Genomic DNA, 18,430 nt, shown 5'->3' with positions numbered 1-18,430 from the left:
GGGACGTGCAGCTGGGGTCTGGCCATCGCTTGGTGGAAAAACGTACCCACCCACATGCTGTAGCTGGTGATCAGAACACTTTACTCTCCATTGTTTAACTCAGTACCACACATGGTATAGGTGTTGGATACATATATTTAATATATAATAATAATGCTTATATATTTTATCCAAAATCGCTTGTTTAGTAGATAATTTATATAAGTACCTTACACATTTGGAAAGGTGTTACTGTACAGTCAATATTTATGTTTGAATTGCATCCCAGCAACACACAATTTCTATGGATATTTATTGATCATCGGTATCTGTTGGTCTATCTATCTTCTAAATATATAAAAGTATTGATAGCAAAGAAAGAGCAAAAAAAGGAAGCACATTTACTGTCTTCTAGTTTTGAAATAGTTGTATGCACAGAGTATTTCAAAGATTAGGAAAACATTACCTCTGGATCCATGGGTGGATACTTTCGGCCTTTGCTTTTTCCAAGGCATTTGGTCTTTCCTCCTTCCAGTAATTGACACCAAAAGCCCTTTTGGGGATCAAAACTACAAAAGATCAAATATATAAATGATAATAAAATATAATGATTATAAATTGTGTACAGAATTTCGAGTGAGAGAGCCTCACCAATTGTATAAAGGAAATGCACTTTTGTATGCCTGTTGCTTTGATTTAATTTAATTCAGCTCTATCAATATAATTCACTGAATTGATTTGAGAGAATTTAATTGAGATTAAATAAATTATGTCATATATTTTTGAATAGTTCTATTGTTAGGAAAAAAGACATATAGATCTTTTTTCTTTCCTTATGTTGAAATTATTAAGTTCCATATTTTACCTATTCATCCATAAAAGATCAAAGATGAATCAACAAAACTACCACCCCTATAAAAAGGATATTTAGAATATTTAGAATATTCACTTAATATGATTTCCCTGTTAAAATATATTAACAGATTTCTTTGAAATCATTCAATAGTATATATTAAGGGGACTGAATGTAACATAAACATATTTCTGTGAATATAAACATGAATTAATGCTTCTAAGAAAAATACTGTATTTTTTTTAACAGTTGGAATGTTTTCACTTTTCAAGGAGGAATTAAAAGGGTAAAAATATAATTCACTGTATTTTTCCAGACAATGTGAGACACCGGTTATACAAATGGTTTAAGTGGAAGACTAGACAATTCGTCAGTTCTTTTGTCGAAGGTGGATGATCCTACTGGATAATTCAGAACCCTATACTCTTAAAGAAAATTCTAATGTTGTTTTTGCCCATGTGGCTGCCCAAATTTACAAAAGAAAGAATGCATGGCTTAATTATTTGTTTAGACTCTGGTCTATAAGAATTTTTGTTTAGGACTAACAAGATAGGAAAAATGAAAGAATGAACAAATAAGCAGGGAAATTTTAAATGTATTGCTATGGGACTTGCTGCATGCATAAAACATCGAAAAGGTTTGCATTTTTGTTGCTCAGCAGATGTTTTAGAAGGATGACGCATAATTGACTAGGATGTAAAGTTAATTAGTTGCAGAATATTTTGTTGCCCTGGGCCCGTTCCTGTAATGCCGGTTCACCTGCAGCTTGCTTCTGCACATATGTGAGCTCATTTAGGGGGAGAGAGAAATTTTCTTCACAGTTCCCTGCCCAACCTATTACTAGAGACCTGATCCTTGCAGTCCAGGTTGTCCTAGTACATGTTATCAATTAAAATTAAATACATCACTGGTTAAATGGATAAAAGGAAGACAGGGTCATTTCTAACCTGGACTTTTCAATCTGCTCCTTGCCTCTCACAGCCTTGTCTCTAGTTTTCATTAATTTCCCAAGAGGAAAAACAATTCAGCATGCTGTGCAAAATGAGACGGGGAAGTTGGCATAACGGTGCCCCTAAGCAGCATTTTCTGCCACAGGATGAGACTTTTTAACTGCATTAAGGTAAAGTACAGCTCTGGCAACCAAGCCAAAATATTTATACACACACTGAGAGCATCTTCTTTGCTCTCTGGTGTGCAGAGGTCTCAGGATGGGCGGCCGTCTCTCCTTGCTCTCCACAGCCGCTGTTGTGAGGCAGAGTTTAATACAACCTGAGGAAGGAGAGCCATCCAGAATAGTGACAGTCATTCTTTTCAATAGGGTTGCCATCACCTTGAATCCACCTAATTGTGCTGTCCTGGTTTCATTTACGGCACGGACAACATTATATCTACCCTAAGTCTGACAAAGGGCATTTATTCTTGCTAAGTTCTATCAAAGCATTGCTTTATGGTTTGATTTTGGTAGGCATGAAATTGTGAAACTAAGATGCAAAGCCTTTCTCAAATAACCGTCAGACAACGTTGAGGACATGAATTGGTTGCCATACGAGTTCGTTTATTGCACTGAACATCACTCTCGTTATTAATTTTGGGAATGGGTGAGACATATTAAAAGCCATATATTCTGCACTTGTTTGTAATCTCTTCTTTAGGAGTATGCTCTTACAGGTTTATTGAACCATAAGCACTATTTGTAGTGAACAGGAGAGAATCATTCCCTAAACTCCTGCAGGGAGGCAGGGGAAGACATGCCGACATCGATAACTATTAATGTAAATGTATTAGAGGAAGCTTTGTTTACTTAATCAGCAGGGGCATGCCTTGTGTTGTTATTTCCAAGTGTAGGGAAAAACTTCATTAGACTTCTTTTAGTGGATAAGGAACAACGCAATCTTATTACTACTTTTCCTGTCCCTCCATTACCCTCTCTAATTGTCTAATTGCTGGTTCTAATCCGCTGTGAACTGGGAAATTATATAATCAAGCTTGTTAGAATTTTGTCTACAATTTAATAGGCTTTATATCAGGCCTTGTGAGGGAGTCAAGTACATGCGCTTTTAAATATATATTTTGGCTGCCTGGAGCTTTTGTTTTTGTTTGTTTGTTATTTTGCTTCTTTATACTTTTTATTTCCATTTTCAGTTATGCAAGTATATGATTTTATTTTCCCAAGATGACGGCAGCACTATCCCCCCTCCCACATTCTCTTCTGCAAGATGCCCATGCCCTGCTCCATCAAGGGGGGAGGCCCCCTCCCCTCGCCGTGGATTTGGACTGGCTTTAGTGACTTGGCTGCGATGAATAGAATATGATGTCAGTGCTGCTGTGTGACATGCCAGGCTAGCTCAGAGACAGCCCTGGACCATGTTCCATGGACATGTCACACCCTCAGAACACACAGCCACTAGACTGTGAGAAAGTCACACAGAGAGGCCTCGTCACACTGAACTCAGCTTGGAGCCATCCCAGCCCAAGAACCCTTAAAGAGGTGAGCGGAGAAGTGAAGAATCCTCCAGAAGATTCCAGGCCCCAGCCATTCAAGTCATATCCAGGTAGTCATGTCTTCCTAGAGGTGGCCCCAGGTATTTCGAGCAGAGACAAGTTGTCCTGGATGTGTCCTGTCTAAAGTCCCAGCCCACTGGATCCGTGAGCATAAAAAAATGGCTACCGTTATATGTTGGTAGGTTTGGAAGGTCTGTCAGGCAATAATAGACAACTGCAAAATTATTATGTGATTATATTTGCTTATACATAATTTAATAAATACAGAGTAAAACATAGATGTGTCCCCTTCCCAATTCTGCCCCCAATACTGGTCACTTTCATAAAGCTAATGGTGGCCATCCGTATTTTATTTCTAACTAGTAAATTACTTGGGAGAAGAGATTATATCTTTTTCACTTTTGCAACTTCAATTCCTAGGACACTTTCTGCACAGAGTAGGCATGTAAAAAAAAGTTTACTTAATCAAATGTATAGTGGGATAAAGCTTACAAAAAGGGAAATTTGTGATACATAAATGCCTATAAGATAAAGTGTCCCTGGTATTCAAAGAGGAGACACTACATGAATAATGAGGATATTCCTTGGACTGCTTTTGAGTAGCATAATGATGTATAAATTCACAGCCAGTATTAATGATGCTGTATACACACCTACCAGTGATAATTTATGATGGCAAATAATGGAAACGAAGTCAAGCATGAGAATAGACTCACGTTAGTGCTTCAGAGTAATTGTAATGAGGTGTAACTCCCAGGAACTTCTGGACTTCATCCATCACAGTAGCTGGGTCAGATCTCAGCTGCTGTCCATCAATAATTAGCAGCTGTGGAGTCAGAAATAAGCACTTTATGAAGAACAAAACTAAATGAAGTCAACTGAGCTGCCTCCCTTGACCTGGTATGATGTTAATTAGAGCAGCGTGAATAGGAAGAAAATATACAATATATGCTACTTGGAATATATCATAATGTTTACTTTTCCTGTGTCCTTCCAAATAAACAACAAAGTTTGCCAAAGGCATTATTTATAACCCTTAACTAACTTGATTGTAAATCAGAAACAAACATTGACACTCTCTTGATTTAGTAGTTCAGTAGAAACACGGTTTTCCATCTGTTCCATAATCAGGTAATTATCCAGCCTATGAAATCCCATGAGTTACCCTTGGAGCCAAGGGCTTAGAAATAGTGGGCATACAGATGAAAATTACCTATAGCTTCTCCTTGCAAACCACAATGAGAACTCAGGTTTCAGTGGCAACCTGATCTGGAATGAAGAAGATACAGGAGACAGACGCTTTTCTCAAATCCTAATTTCGCCTTCTATCCCAAGTTCCTGGAGCTATAACAGCACTTCCCATTTGACAGTCTAATCCACGACCTCCTTCTTCCTGTATAAGAGTCCCACAGGACAGATGACACAAGGGTATCTGCACATGCTGGTCCACAAAGGTTTTGTCTAACTGGCTGCTCTGCTATCGGCTGAGAGTTACTGCCTGTGAAACACGTGATGTCTCCCGTGCAAGGACTTAACCACTCCAAGGCCAGCTACTATCCAAGAAGATCCCTAAAGTGTGTTTCACAGCCACTTACCACTGTAATGCTATTATTGACATTAAAAATGTGAAAATCCACGTTTCTTCCTTAGGTATGGTCATCTCTGATAATAAGTTGCTATCTGTGGCAATGTTAGTTTATATTTCTTGTTTGTCAGTGCAAAGTAATCATGATATAATAAACAGAAGAAATTCATTTCAGGACATTACCTGAGAAGTAGCAAAGTAAGTTAGCCATCTTTCTATGTGGACTGCATACCATCCAGGTACTAGGCATCTCCTCTGCAAAGTTTTCAGTTCAGATGGGGCCCAATGGCCTGTCGTAATAACTTCATAGAAATTAAACCTCAGGGCAGCTGGATCTTCATGTGATCGTTGGTGCTTTAATAAAAAAATCAATTGGAAAATCAATTTTCTTTATGCCTGCATGGGTATGTATGCATGTGTGGGTGTTTGATATGTGTATATGTGTGTTGATGTCTTTTATTTCAAAAAAGTAGTGGAAAACTATTAATTGATTCTAGAATGAAAAATAAGGTGAAAAGTGCATCCTATATTGAAACCTAGGGATTGCATATTGCTTATTTAAAGTATAAGCCTTCCGTATCTATCAAGTAGCATTCAGATAAGCCTGTGGTTGTCTTCACGTCTAAAAGGTGCAAGATGCAAGACAAGAGACAGGGTGCAAGGATTTCCTCCATGGGTCTGATTAGAAGTGAAAAGATGTCAGGGACCAGACAAATCAAGCCTGATGAACAGAGACTTTGATTGGCAGGAGTAGGTTTACCTATTACTGTGCTCATTGTTTCATTACAGCCGCTCCTGCGGGTTCTGAAAATTCCCCAGTATCCCTGTGCGGCAGGTGCTACGGGTATAGACGGCGGATGTCTATTCCTGACGCAGGTTGAGGTGTCATATTCATGTTGATGTTGCCCAAGGCGCTTTGCTTTTGCTTTCCCAAGGGTTCCACCTAACTCTGCTAATTCCTAAATACCAACTCACTACTGTTTTTTAGTACTAAATCCTCCGAGTCTTTCACATCAAATCATCAGTGGTCAAGCTCAAGAGCCCAACACAAGTCAATACAATTTCATAAGCATTATTAAGGCCCTTGCCAGAACAAAGACCCGCACTAGCTTCTAGAGATAAAAAGACATAGGCAAGACAAAATCACTATCTTCAAAGAAATCCAAATCTTGTTGATAGACAATAGATTAACAGATTGTAATGAAGTCACATATTTGATTAGAGAAATAACTTATTTGCTATGATGGCCAGACCAATGACTGATTAGATCTGAATGAAAGATGAAGAAATCTTTTTTAATGGTTGAAGCTTTTGAGCTAAAATGTAGTGAGAAAGATTTTGATAAGCAGAAATGAATAAACATGGAAACTAAGAAAACTTTATCTCTAAAGTAAATTTGATTGAAGTTGGATGAGGTGTGTGGGAATGGATGAGTTGATTTTGCAAAATATCTAAAAGTGAACATAAAGAAAATATACGACAGGATAAGGCTGGAAGCATAATAGGGCCTGATAGAATTATGTCATAGCAGGACTTATACGTAAATGAGAAGTAAAAATTACTAAGAAAGTAAAGATGATTAAAAAGTAGTGAATGGTTAAGGAGTAACTAGTGAGTGGTAGATTGGTAGAAATAATAAAATTTTTGAAGCCTTATTATTATATATTTATTGACCTTATTTATAAATGTATTATGCTACATAAATGGAGATAACATAATGCATTTAATTAATATAAGGTGCAGAAACTACAAAACTTGAATAAGGAAATATAAACATACTATGCACATACTAATACAGTGATGCTAACATTTCTGCTTTACACAGTGATAATATGGAATTGTACTTAATCTGCTCTATAATGACTTATACCAGTTTAACACCAACCTTTTTTTTATATTTCTACAACTAAAAAGATTAGCATAAAAATATGACCAGATGTCAAAAAGGGACAGGAAAAATTAGCACTGTAGGTCCTCTGTGAGGCCCATTATAAAAATGTGGCATAGAAATTATAGTGGCAGGCGACATTTGTAGGAGTTTCTGAATTACACCTGCTGAGATTGAGATTTACGGTACTTACTGAATAGATAGGACTGGCTAAGTAATAGGTTTCATTATTTTGAAATGTGGAGCAGGCTGGGGACACTACTCTTAGCAATATAACAATAAAAAATATTATCAGAAAAAATATTCTTTTTACACATGTATGTTCAAAGAATTTACTTGAAGAAGTATGCATAGTTTCTCTTTTATGTAAATGATTTAATCCATTTTTTTTAAAAAAAGATTCATATATATCTGCTCTAAGTAGTGACCATGCTTTCTGCTAGGAAAATGTGCAACATTTGGTCCCAAATATTGGCATTCAAAATGTTTAATTAAGGCTTAACATCTCAATATTTTTGGCACAATTTTAAAAAGTAGGTTTATCTTGCTTTGCAATATGAATTTTGATAAAGTGAGGAAGACACATTTTTGTATCTTGAGGGAGTCATTGATTCATGGATTCTAATAATAATTTCTGAATTTTGCTCCCAAAACAAGTGTTCCACTTGGATCCCCAACCACTTGCAATCTCAATCGCAGTATCATATTTTTCTGTTCATCATCATTTGTTCTCAGCAATCTATGTTTATTAAAGGAATTTTGAAAAGTCAAGAAAAAGAATGAAGAAAAAATAAAAATTACTTGCTATTTTGCTGTTATTAAAATTTATTCTTTTAATTTTTTTTTTATTTTGACATTAATTTCTTATGCACTCATATCATTGGGATTTTAGTACATATGGATTGTTACCACCATAAATTCAAAATCATCAGCTTTAATTAGCCTTTAATTGCTGCAGGCAATTTTACATTTCTCTGGTCAACTTTATCTCACTCCTGTACCAAGCTTTCAGATTCCTTTATTCTCTCCTCAAACTACTGCCTCTCAAAATCCTCTTCCTTTTCATCAGATTAACTCATTCTCAACTTTAAAGAAAAAAGAGGTTATCATAGTTATTTTAATTTCTCTATCCCAGACCTTCAGATTTACCAGCATGTACATTTACACCCTCTTCTACTCCTTAATTTTTAATGCAGGGGTTCTCAATCAGAGACCCACTGATAGAAATCAGAGGATCTATAAATGCGGATCTGCAAAAAAAAAAAAAAAAAAAAAAAAGCCTCTTTATTTTTAGTAACGTCTAAGTAAAATTCAGTATTTATTGTACTTGTGATTTTACCACCGGTAAAAATCTGTTACTTTATTTCACAATACAGGTCTTTCAGATATATTACGTGTGGTTTCTGCCCATCACTACTTCCAAATTACAGTAGTATTAGTCCCATCATTAGATCTTGCCATTTACTGATTTAATAAATAATATTTGTGACTGATTTAAAAAGTGATTTTGATAACTATATTTCTATGTAGTTGTTTCCTTTGTAGTACTATGTAGTGTAAGACCCCACCAGACTGGCAGAAGGTGCCCAGCACAGGAAAAGTGAAAAACTCTGGAAAAGGAGTGCTTCCCTCCCACCTGAGCTACTTCCTAGAGCCTTTTTCCTGGCCCCTCAGGCTCCTCACTGATTGATTCCCCATTTTCCCCCGAGGGGGGAGCTTTAACACCCCTCTTCCTTTGAAAACATCTCATTATAATTCAAATCACCACCCCATAGAACACATTGTCCTTGACCCACTGTGTCTAGTTTCTCTCCTTCAGAATCACATTTGTTTGCATCTTTTGCAAGGGCCACCTCTATTTCTTCATCCTCACTTACTTATTTCTCTGCCATTTCCATCTGGGTTTGCTCTTTTCACTCTGTTGCTAAAGTTTCCACTTCCCTCCATATTTTTCAACTCAGTGAAAATAATTCAGGTCTTGTTTTGCCTACTTGTCCAGCATCTTAGGAGCTGTCTGACACTATTGTCTCCTCCTCCACTTCGCAGTACTCCTTTCCTTGTATTAGGTGTCGCTACGCTGATGGATTTTTTTCCTTCTACTCCTGTGGATTATTCTCTTGTCTCACTGGCTGCCTCACCTGTTCTGTGCTTTTCTTCTCTAAACCTTCTTTTTAGGCAAATTCACCATTTTTTGTGGCTTTTGCCTCTGATTCACAAATTTCTGTCTCCTGCTCAGACCTCTTTGTTCCTTTTGGCATGACAGTGATTCTGTACCTCCTGATCACCAGCTGTGCAATCCTTAGCCTCCCCACAACCCCCAACAACTCCTGTATCTTTCAGTGCTTCTTTTCCATGGGAATATATGGTCATCACCCAGTTGCCCGGATTGGAAATTTGGTTTATCCTTGACACTGTTTTCTCAACACGTTCTGTTGATTTTAATCCCTAAACATCTCTTGATACTTTCTTGATCTCTTTTGGTAGTTTCTACTTACTCTCTCTGTCCCTGCTACCTCCGTCTCTCAGCAGGACTACTGCAACAGTCTCTACTTGATTTCACTGAGTGGTCATTTCTGCCATTCCAATCCATTCTTCAACGAGCAGATAGCATCAAGTTTTCCAAGGGGAATTCTGGTAACTACACACCAGCTTAACATTTTCCAAAGGCTTTTGATTGCTCAAGGAATGGTTCCCACATGGTTCTCCTACTTGGCTTCCAGCACCTCGTGCCTTGCAGACTCATCGCCCAAAGGTCTCCCCCTCGGGTTTTACTCTATAACCACATGGACGTTAATTCTTTAACTGTGCAATGGTTCTTTGCACCAGTGGATTACACAGACTTTCCCTCTCCCTCAGTTGCCCTCTACCCTCACTCAGCTGATACCTACTCATCCTTCAGTTTTAAGTCTAAAGTTTATTTCTATAGAGAATGCTCTCATAGAATCTTCCATACTTCCTCACAGAGCATTCAAAATTTCTAACTATATATCCTTATGCATATTTAGTATCTACCCACACATTAGAATGAACATAATGTTTTAATTATCATTGTATTGATTAAAACCATCATTAAATGCTGAAGAATACTCCATTTTGTGTGACACAATTCTACATTGCTGGATATTTACTTTTCCTTTGTTGGTATTATTATTATGGTTGGTACTGTGATGACTAAAAAAAGGGCTACATGTTTTTCATCCTTTTGAAGTTCTCTTTATGATCACTTCCAGAAGAGGAATCACAACACAAAAGGATCTTTATCAACCTTTTTTGATAAATATTGTCAAATTAGCTGTCAGAAAATACCTCCCTATGTATGCTTCTATTGGAATGTTTGGGAACCTTTGTCGTCACACCCTTGACAGCAGAGAGAATAAATATGACAGCTTTTGTCAAGATGATATTTTAAAAAGTATCATTTTGATTTATATTTTGTTGATCCCTAATTGGGTTGATCATTTTCACATAAATTGTTGAGCAACTGCATTTGTGTGTGTATGTGTGAATTTGTTTATCTATTTTTCTACTAAAATGTTATATTTATTATTTAATTTTTGTCAATGGGCAGAAGCTTTTTTTTTTAAAACAAATTAAGGAATTTATGCCATTTACCATGTATTGCTAAAGATACTCTACTTAGATTTTTACTTTTTTATTTTGTTACTTGTGACAGATCAACTATCTTACATATTTATATGGCTCAGATTGATTAATTTTTTGGTGTGTGATTTTTTTTCTCTTGTATTATGCTTGAAATTCCTTGCCCAACTTGATATGAATTAAATATTCAGCTCATTTCTCATAATTTGTTTTGTTTGTTTAGCTCTTTTAATATTTAACTGTTCAATACATCTGGACTTTACTTGGATAATTCACCATTTCTTACATTCAAGCTACGAACACATGCTTTTAGTAGTATTTTTTATTGCGTCATACCTGGTACCAAGAGTATGCCCTGTCTGAGGGGTCAATGAGAATGGTGATGATCTTGGCTTTGGGGACCAGGGATGCAGCTCGCTTGGGAGCTTCTTCTGAATGGAAGTAATTAGCACTCTTTTCAAATAGAAAGTCGCTTGTAATGTTAGATGGAGTAGGGAAAAAGTCCATATACCTGAAGGCAGAGAAAGAAATTAATTAATTTGAGATATAATTTTTTCCTGCCATACAATGGATATAAAATAATTTAAACATTTTTACATTAATTAATATTAATTTTTAACTATTGGTGTTACAATAGTCAAAACAGAGACTATTCTATACACTTCAAATGTGAAAACAACCTAACATATTATTGTTCTAATGGACTATTTAGGACAGGGGAAAGAGTGAGATGAAATAGATGGGTTGCTAAGGAACAGAGGGAAATTCCTTTAGATTTTGGGTTGATGTTCTGTGCTACTGAAAGCCAAATCCAAAAAAATTAAGTTTACCCTTGGCAAAGAGCAAATTATACCATATTGCCTAGTAAATGTTTTAAAATAGTAGATTTATGTTTTCAAACTTGAATGTAAAATACTTAACTTGAGATTAAAGTGCACAAAAGAGGAAAATGTGTAAGTCAGAATAGCGATAAAACACCAAACAGATTAGGGCATAGCTGCTTTCCTCCTTTTTAACTTCTGCATAATTTGTAGTATGTGTAGCAATGTGAACACATTATAGTCCATCTAGGGTAATTAAGGGGATATTTCCTGCCAGTTGATCCTGTGGTGCCTCGATAGGTTCACTCCTCCATATGCTGTCGGATTATTCCTCTGTGTGTAGATTATGGAATCAATATGTTCAGAGGTTAATTCAGTGCAAGGGGTTAATTATGTGTGTAACCCTCCTTATAGCTCATCACTTCTCTAACCCTCAAATGTTCTAGAAATAAATGATGAGTGCAATTAAGAATTCATATAAGACACTTATTTTCCTCTTTGACATTTGTTATTATGTTTCCCAAATGTGAAGTGGTGAAAAGTCTCATCTATATTCCTGCTTAACAATTTGTGTTCCACTTGAGCTCACACATAAAATTGCTGCTCTACTTTGAGTAACTTGCATGCAATTTCAAAATTCATTTAGTCTGTTTTAAGTAAGGTAAAATAGTGATAGCCCAGGTGCAGAGCGGACATGTCTCTACTCACTATGAGAAGTAGGATCTGCTCACTGACATTGCCCCTACCCAACTCTAAGCCTAGCTGCATCTTAAAAGAATGGGCCTCTCATTGAGGACAGGTTCACGTGTGACGTTGACATCAAGTCACCTGTTACAGAGGTATGCATTGAGGGGAATTTTCTTCAGGAGACATTTGCCTTGTATATTTGGGAACTGGAAATCAGAACCAGTTTCTTAGAAAACTGGGATAGAGCTAGAAGAAAGCCCCAGAGTGAAGATCAGTGCCAATATCAGGTTTACTCTATTTCAGTTTAGGGAAAATATTGTGATTTTTAAGTTTTCATAACTTACCAAATACAAAGTAATCTTCCTCTTATGCACATGTGTGACTAGCATTAATAGGGTTTGGAAATGCTCTTTTGTTTGCAAGACAAATATCAGCTTATATTATAATACAACATTTATAATCTGGGTGGTTAATGAAGATACACGTCACAGATTATAAAATAAAACAACCTCAAGTGTCATTGTGAAGATAAATTATGTATTTAGTTAAAAACATTGTAGGCACAGTAAAATAATAATATGCTTAAGGAGAATTTTAAATGTCTTTATGAATAATTCTGATGAAGAATATGCCATAATCCTCTTTATTCAATCATATTAATTTACCAGAAAAATATTATCATTATTGCACTGTCCAAATCAAATTATAGGCAACACTGATTAAACATATTATCATTATAAATTAATTTCTAATTCACTATGGTACAATTAAACATAAATTTATTCTGTAATTATGTAGATGCTATGCATACATCTATAATTGCTCAGCTGTGATGGAGCATGTGTTAACAATGGACTTTATTTTTACTGTTGGTTATTTTTTTCTTACCAGTCAATTCCCTTGTGGTAGTTGTTGCCATTAAAGAATTGAACTTCTTCAAATGTTTTGGGGCTGGGGAGATTGCTGATGATGGAAGGGTGCATAAGGAGAAATAAATAAAGTGCAGTCGTTCCTATTACAAAAAAAGGAGGCAAAAGGTTACATGGCAATCAAAGAAGCAGCAAATATACTTTACCAAAATTTTTGCTCAAAAAGTAATATTCAAAAGACCAATTCATTCCAGGGTCAAAATGATTTCCTGAACGTTAGTTAAGTGCATTGGGTGTGGCAACGACTTAAGTGTTCTTATATTAGTCTTCAAGATTCTATTGACGTAAACAACTCATTTAATATGAGTACACAGCCAAAGTAAAGCAGATTGATGATACAGCTCGGGGAGAACTTCAGAAATCAGGTGGTTCTACTTCCCTCCTGGAGTCAGAAGAGTGGCTAAAGCATCAAAGGCATCCAGCACAATACCTGAGTCTCAGTTAATATTATATTCAGATCAATTAAATTAAATCAATCTACTCAACAGATGTTGACTGGTGTAACTCTGTGTAAGTTACTGTAGTAATGATTGGTAATAACTCTTGATAAGAAGAACACATTGGCTGGCCTCAATACACTTAAAGTGTATGTGTGGACCTGGGTCAATAAATAGGTAATTGCAACATAGCGAGGCAGGTTCCATGATGAGAGAAAACCAGAGTGTTTTTCCAATACTTGAGAAAATGGGTGATTCAGACTTGGGAGGTCAGTGAAGGCTTCCAGGAGGAAGTGTTTTCTAAGACTGCACCTTAAAATCATAAGTGTTTCTGGGAGGGTTGAAAGAGGAGTGCGGGGTTCTGGAAGATGGCCAGTGGAACGTCCTACCCTGTCAAGACGGGGCAGTCAAGTCTGATACCTGAGTTACTAGGCTGAACAGATTAGCTGACAGAACCCACTGAGTGTCCCCATCAAAGAAGGCTCAGATGCCACCTCTGAACTTTATTTCCGTTTGAGTGAGGCCAGAAACTGAGGGCCACAGCAGAAAGGATCATGAAGTGACTGGATCTTCATGGCTCTCAGAAATCAAAACTTCCCTTCTGGAAAAGGTTATCCCTTGTGTAACACGCTGGACCCAGGGGACTTTGGTGGATTTCCCAGCCCTAGGATTGTTGAGAATGAGCTACACAAGTGGCCTGGCAGGGCAATAACTATTGCAGCTGGGGATTTGGAAGCAGAGAAGATCTTCAGAGAACTGGCATTTTGTTCTCACATATCTCAGGTTCACATGAGCCAAGGCTACTGTGCTTTAAGCATTAACAAGAATGTTGCCTGTGTAGATCCTCACAGATTTACATGACATCAGTACTGAATAGAAGTGTGAGCAGTTAAAGGAAATGAAGAGCAGATCTAAGGGGACCAGCCACCCTCAATAGAAGACATGTTAAGACATTGAGAATGGGTGACTTCTAGGGAAAGTAAGGACAAAAATTACACATGCAATCTTAAGGAGATTTAATTACTAATTGAAAAATATGTTTAAAAATTAACAAATATAGAATCAAATTATACAAATGTAATAAAAAAAATTAAAGGAGCCAGAACCGGTTAAGAACTGAATTAGAGGCCCAAAGGGCCAGGCAGAAGAACCACCTCAAACACACTGAAAAATACAGACATGAAAGTCATGAGAGTCAATAGCAGTCTTGAGAACTGATCTGATTTTTCTCCAGAAAAGAATACGAATTCACAAAGGAGAAAATGTGAAAGGAGGAACAAAAATGTTCCAAGGAGAAGAAATAAATTAGAGCTGGAGTAGCACAGAATAGCAGCTGGAAGGGACTAGGGAATCCAGATATTTTTTTCTAAATACTCTTTAGGATGGGACCTACATAAAAATATATATAGTTGATGATGAGAATGAAGTGTGTGTTTGTGTGCGTGTGTGTATCTGTGTGTTTGCGTGTGTGTGTGAGAGAGATAGACAGAGGAAGAGGGACACAGAAAGAGAGAGAGAGGAGAGAGAGAGATTTTTGAGACATATAAGAGCTGGAAATATTGATAGCTTAACATCCCTGAGATGTTGAGGTTGGGTGGATCCAAGGCACAGATAATGGAGTATTTTTGAATTATTGCTAAATATTTCAAAATAAACACTTCAGAACCACACTCAGTAGCATGTACCAGTGTTTAATCACCCTGAGGGTCACAGAATTGCACCCAGATCTCCCTGGGGCTAAAGAAAGTCAAAGCCTTTATGTTCTGAGCCGTACGCCTTCATGCCGCCAGGCATCTGAGGGGAAGGGAGGAGAATACATGTTCATCTAGGGACAGTGTCATCAGTAGACTCATGGCTTGCCATTCCTATAATCAGCCATAAAATCTGGGTGCACTGCTTGAAAATGTGTATTTATTTTCTTACCACCTGTGTTTTCATCTATCCTTGAAATTCATTTTTAACCATTATCTTTGATATAAATAGTTTGTAAAGGAAGTTTATCACACCTTGTAACATTCTAAGGAGAAACTTTATTCTATTTTACATACAATCAACTTCTTTACTTCTTTTTAATTTTACCAGAGTAAGTTTGCCAGGGTAAGCCAGTCAAATCGTGAGAAATCAATATTGACAATTGGGACTCTGATCTTCTAGATTTAAAGCCAATGAATTATGCTTTTAGAATTATTGTGCTAAATTTAATCTTTTTGGAAATCCTTTCCTACCCTGGTAATATCAAAATTTGACCCAGAATCATGAAGAATGCTCATGTGTCCAAGGGATTCTAGCAGAACTACAATGTTAACTTCAAGTGCCTTAAGCCCAGGGCTACCCAGCAATCCGTCCGTTCCCCTTCATGGCCCCACTTTCAACCCATGGGAATTTTTTCCAGGATTCAGCAATGGAGAAGTGGGATATTTCATCCTTCTGTTCTCATCTCACAACAACTGAGCAAATAGGGGTTTGGGGACCACTTTTATATTTCACGTGTATTGCAAGGGATGCATGGGCCATGTTGAAGTTGTTTAAAGACAACTTTGCATTGAAGGCCAGATTCTTAGCATGTATCTGTGCCCAACTTCCAGGGAATTTACAGCCTCTGACAGCAGTGGGAGTTTTGCCAATTGAAGCAATAAAGAGAACAAACAAAGACTTCAGACTTCTATGATGGAATGGATTTTAAGAATTATCACAATCGTTTTCACATTAAATAGCATTTTCATAGCATATAAAATATTGTCACCCAATTTCTTTACTTTAACGTGTTTGTCTGTCTTGGGAAAGCCAAAACCTGCTAAAAGCTTTATCATTTCCACACTGATAGGTCAAACATCAAAATCTAAAGCATAAGTTATTATCTTTATAAATACAAACAACAAGGAGGAATACTAGATTTACATTTACCAACCTGTAATTTTCTAGCAGAACTAAGAAGTTGTAATATTCAATGACAAATGATGGACAATATGTCTTTAAATTAAATTTTTAACATAATTTTACGACAAAGGAATGCTTTATTTCTTACTTGTCATTCCAGTGTTAGAACTGCTGTGAGGGATTTGGTAGAAAATTAACACACATTTTAAACAACAACAACAATAACAAAAAAGTGATATATCTGAACATATGTGCTGCTTTTTTTTCCCTCCCTGCACTGTTGTAATAAAATTTATATTCCTGGAGGAAGAAAAGATTTCAACAACCAGAATCTAATAGTCTGGAAATTTTGCCCACAACTTTTAAAATGATCTACTTGCTTGTGTTACACCTATCTTCATCCGGGCCAGGCTTATTTACTGTGACGGCTTGTTTTGTGTTATGGTTTGTGCACTCACTGATGAAAATGCTTCTAGTCAAAGTAGTGAATTCAAAATATAGCAACTCAATAAAAACTTTAATTAATCAGGACACGAGCAAAGTATATAAAACTGTCACATACTGAAGAAAGTATAAAATATTCTAATTGAAAGTGTCATCTCATTGGTAAAATACTTTTACTCTCTTTTACTACGTTCTTATACCCTTGTCCTTCAGCACATGAGAAAATACCAAGGGAAAAAAATGCCTGATGAACCTTATGTGTATCAGAAAATAAGTCCAAACCATATATATATGTAATGATTATTAAAAAAAACGAACAAGCCACACATCTAGAATATCTGAAGGTAATAATGGCAGCAGTTCTGAAAAAAAAATCAATTCAAGGTCCATATGGAGTGTACAATAGTCTGAATCAAACCAAAGCCTTTTTTTTTTAAAACAAATTAATTCAGGAGTGAATTAGGCAAAACCACAAAAAGTAGAAATAAAAAATTAGACACTACGACTGTGACACGTAACCTCAACGTTGTTAAAAATTTGATGTCTGTTAAACAATTGTAAAGTTGATAATTAAAAATTTATTTCATACGTCTAATTAAATAAGCAACTTTAGGGTCTCTTTGAGGATTGTGGTATAAAGATGATACACAGGAATGAAGAGCAGTTCAAATAATGAACTTGTGTGGGTGCTTAAATATTTCACAAAGTAAAACATAATCAGTCAAATAACACCATACGTAATATGTTTCATGACAAAAGAAAAAGAAGAAAGAAAGAAAGAAAGTTGGTTATTCTCACCTGTTTTTTGTGGCCCGATGACAAGGAATTTTGGTAAGTGGTCACAAGTTTTCTCTCTGGACCAGATGTCTTTGTGCCTTTTATCATCACAGGGATTCTGCAAGAAGGAAGAGTAATGACGCTTGCGGTGTAATGAATGCCTGGCTTTGTTCCACAAAAATCGTTCAAAAGACAGGATCAAATTCTTGACTGGTATCTTAGAACTGGGAGTAGGACCTCGGTCTGGTTCTGGTTCTCTGATTTCCAAATCTTTCCGTATAAAACGGCACCATCCTTTCTCTAAGGCTAGGACTCAGTTTCAAGTTTCTTCTGCCCTCATCCTCTTCTGAGGCTTGGCTAGGTTCTAACTGCTGAGATTCCACCCTATCTCTGAATTTATGTTTTATATCTGTAAACCTGAGCCTTAACTTGTCTCTACCTGGTTTGACCATAGTTTCTTGGATATCCGTGCTCTGTCCTAATCTTTCTTATTTTTTTCCCCTAGAGGCTGGAAGGCCATCCTTGAACTCCAGACTTGGCTCACGTTCCCTTTCCTTTTCACACTATGTGCTATTTTCTGCTGACCCAGCTTATCTCATACACTGGCCATACCCCATAAACTGGTAGCGTGTAGTTCATTATTTTTAGCTCCTACCTCCCTCCTGAACTTTAGACCTATATTTTAAATTGCATAGGTGTCATTGCTGTGTAGATGTGGTGAAGGAATGCCAGACCCAACACAGCCATCTGTCCATTTTATCCCCATCTCAACCTTCTCCTGTGCCAATCTTCATTCCATTCGAGTGACCCAAATGTACCATCCAATTCATGACACTTTTGAGAATTAAATGGCTTATTTGGAGAACTGGTGCTTTCCATCTCCACAACTTTAAGGTCTTTGGGTCTAGGAGTTCTAGTTCCCAGAAGAAGGATGCTCCCACCAGGAGGCACCGAAGAGGACCACCACACTAAAATTTGAAACTATTTTCCAATCACTTTGGACTCCTTGTGCCAGCAGACCAGCAGGCATGGAAATGAGTTACCATCGTGA

The 18,430-nt window shown here is 36.8% G+C and overlaps 1 protein-coding gene across 2 annotated transcripts in view; it reads right to left on the bottom strand.

Annotated features, from left to right (window-relative positions):
* LOC105067139 (N-deacetylase and N-sulfotransferase 4) overlaps window positions 1-18,430 on the bottom strand; it is a 233,919-nt gene that overhangs the window by 6,605 nt on the left and 208,884 nt on the right. For both annotated transcript variants that reach the window (XM_010952611.3, XM_074341827.1), the window contains exons 8-13: window positions 17,401-17,497; window positions 12,804-12,927; window positions 10,744-10,918; window positions 5,103-5,273; window positions 4,051-4,160; window positions 446-548 (exon numbers count right to left, since the gene is read on the bottom strand). In XM_010952611.3, the coding sequence (XP_010950913.2) occupies window positions 446-548; window positions 4,051-4,160; window positions 5,103-5,273; window positions 10,744-10,918; window positions 12,804-12,927; window positions 17,401-17,497 (780 nt within the window). The remainder of the gene's footprint in view (window positions 1-445; window positions 549-4,050; window positions 4,161-5,102; window positions 5,274-10,743; window positions 10,919-12,803; window positions 12,928-17,400; window positions 17,498-18,430) is intronic.

Source organism: Camelus bactrianus, chromosome 2, assembly GCF_048773025.1.
Source record: "Camelus bactrianus isolate YW-2024 breed Bactrian camel chromosome 2, ASM4877302v1, whole genome shotgun sequence".
NCBI classification, from domain to species: domain Eukaryota; kingdom Metazoa; phylum Chordata; class Mammalia; order Artiodactyla; family Camelidae; genus Camelus; species Camelus bactrianus.
This window is presented reverse-complemented; position numbering and strand designations above follow the sequence as displayed.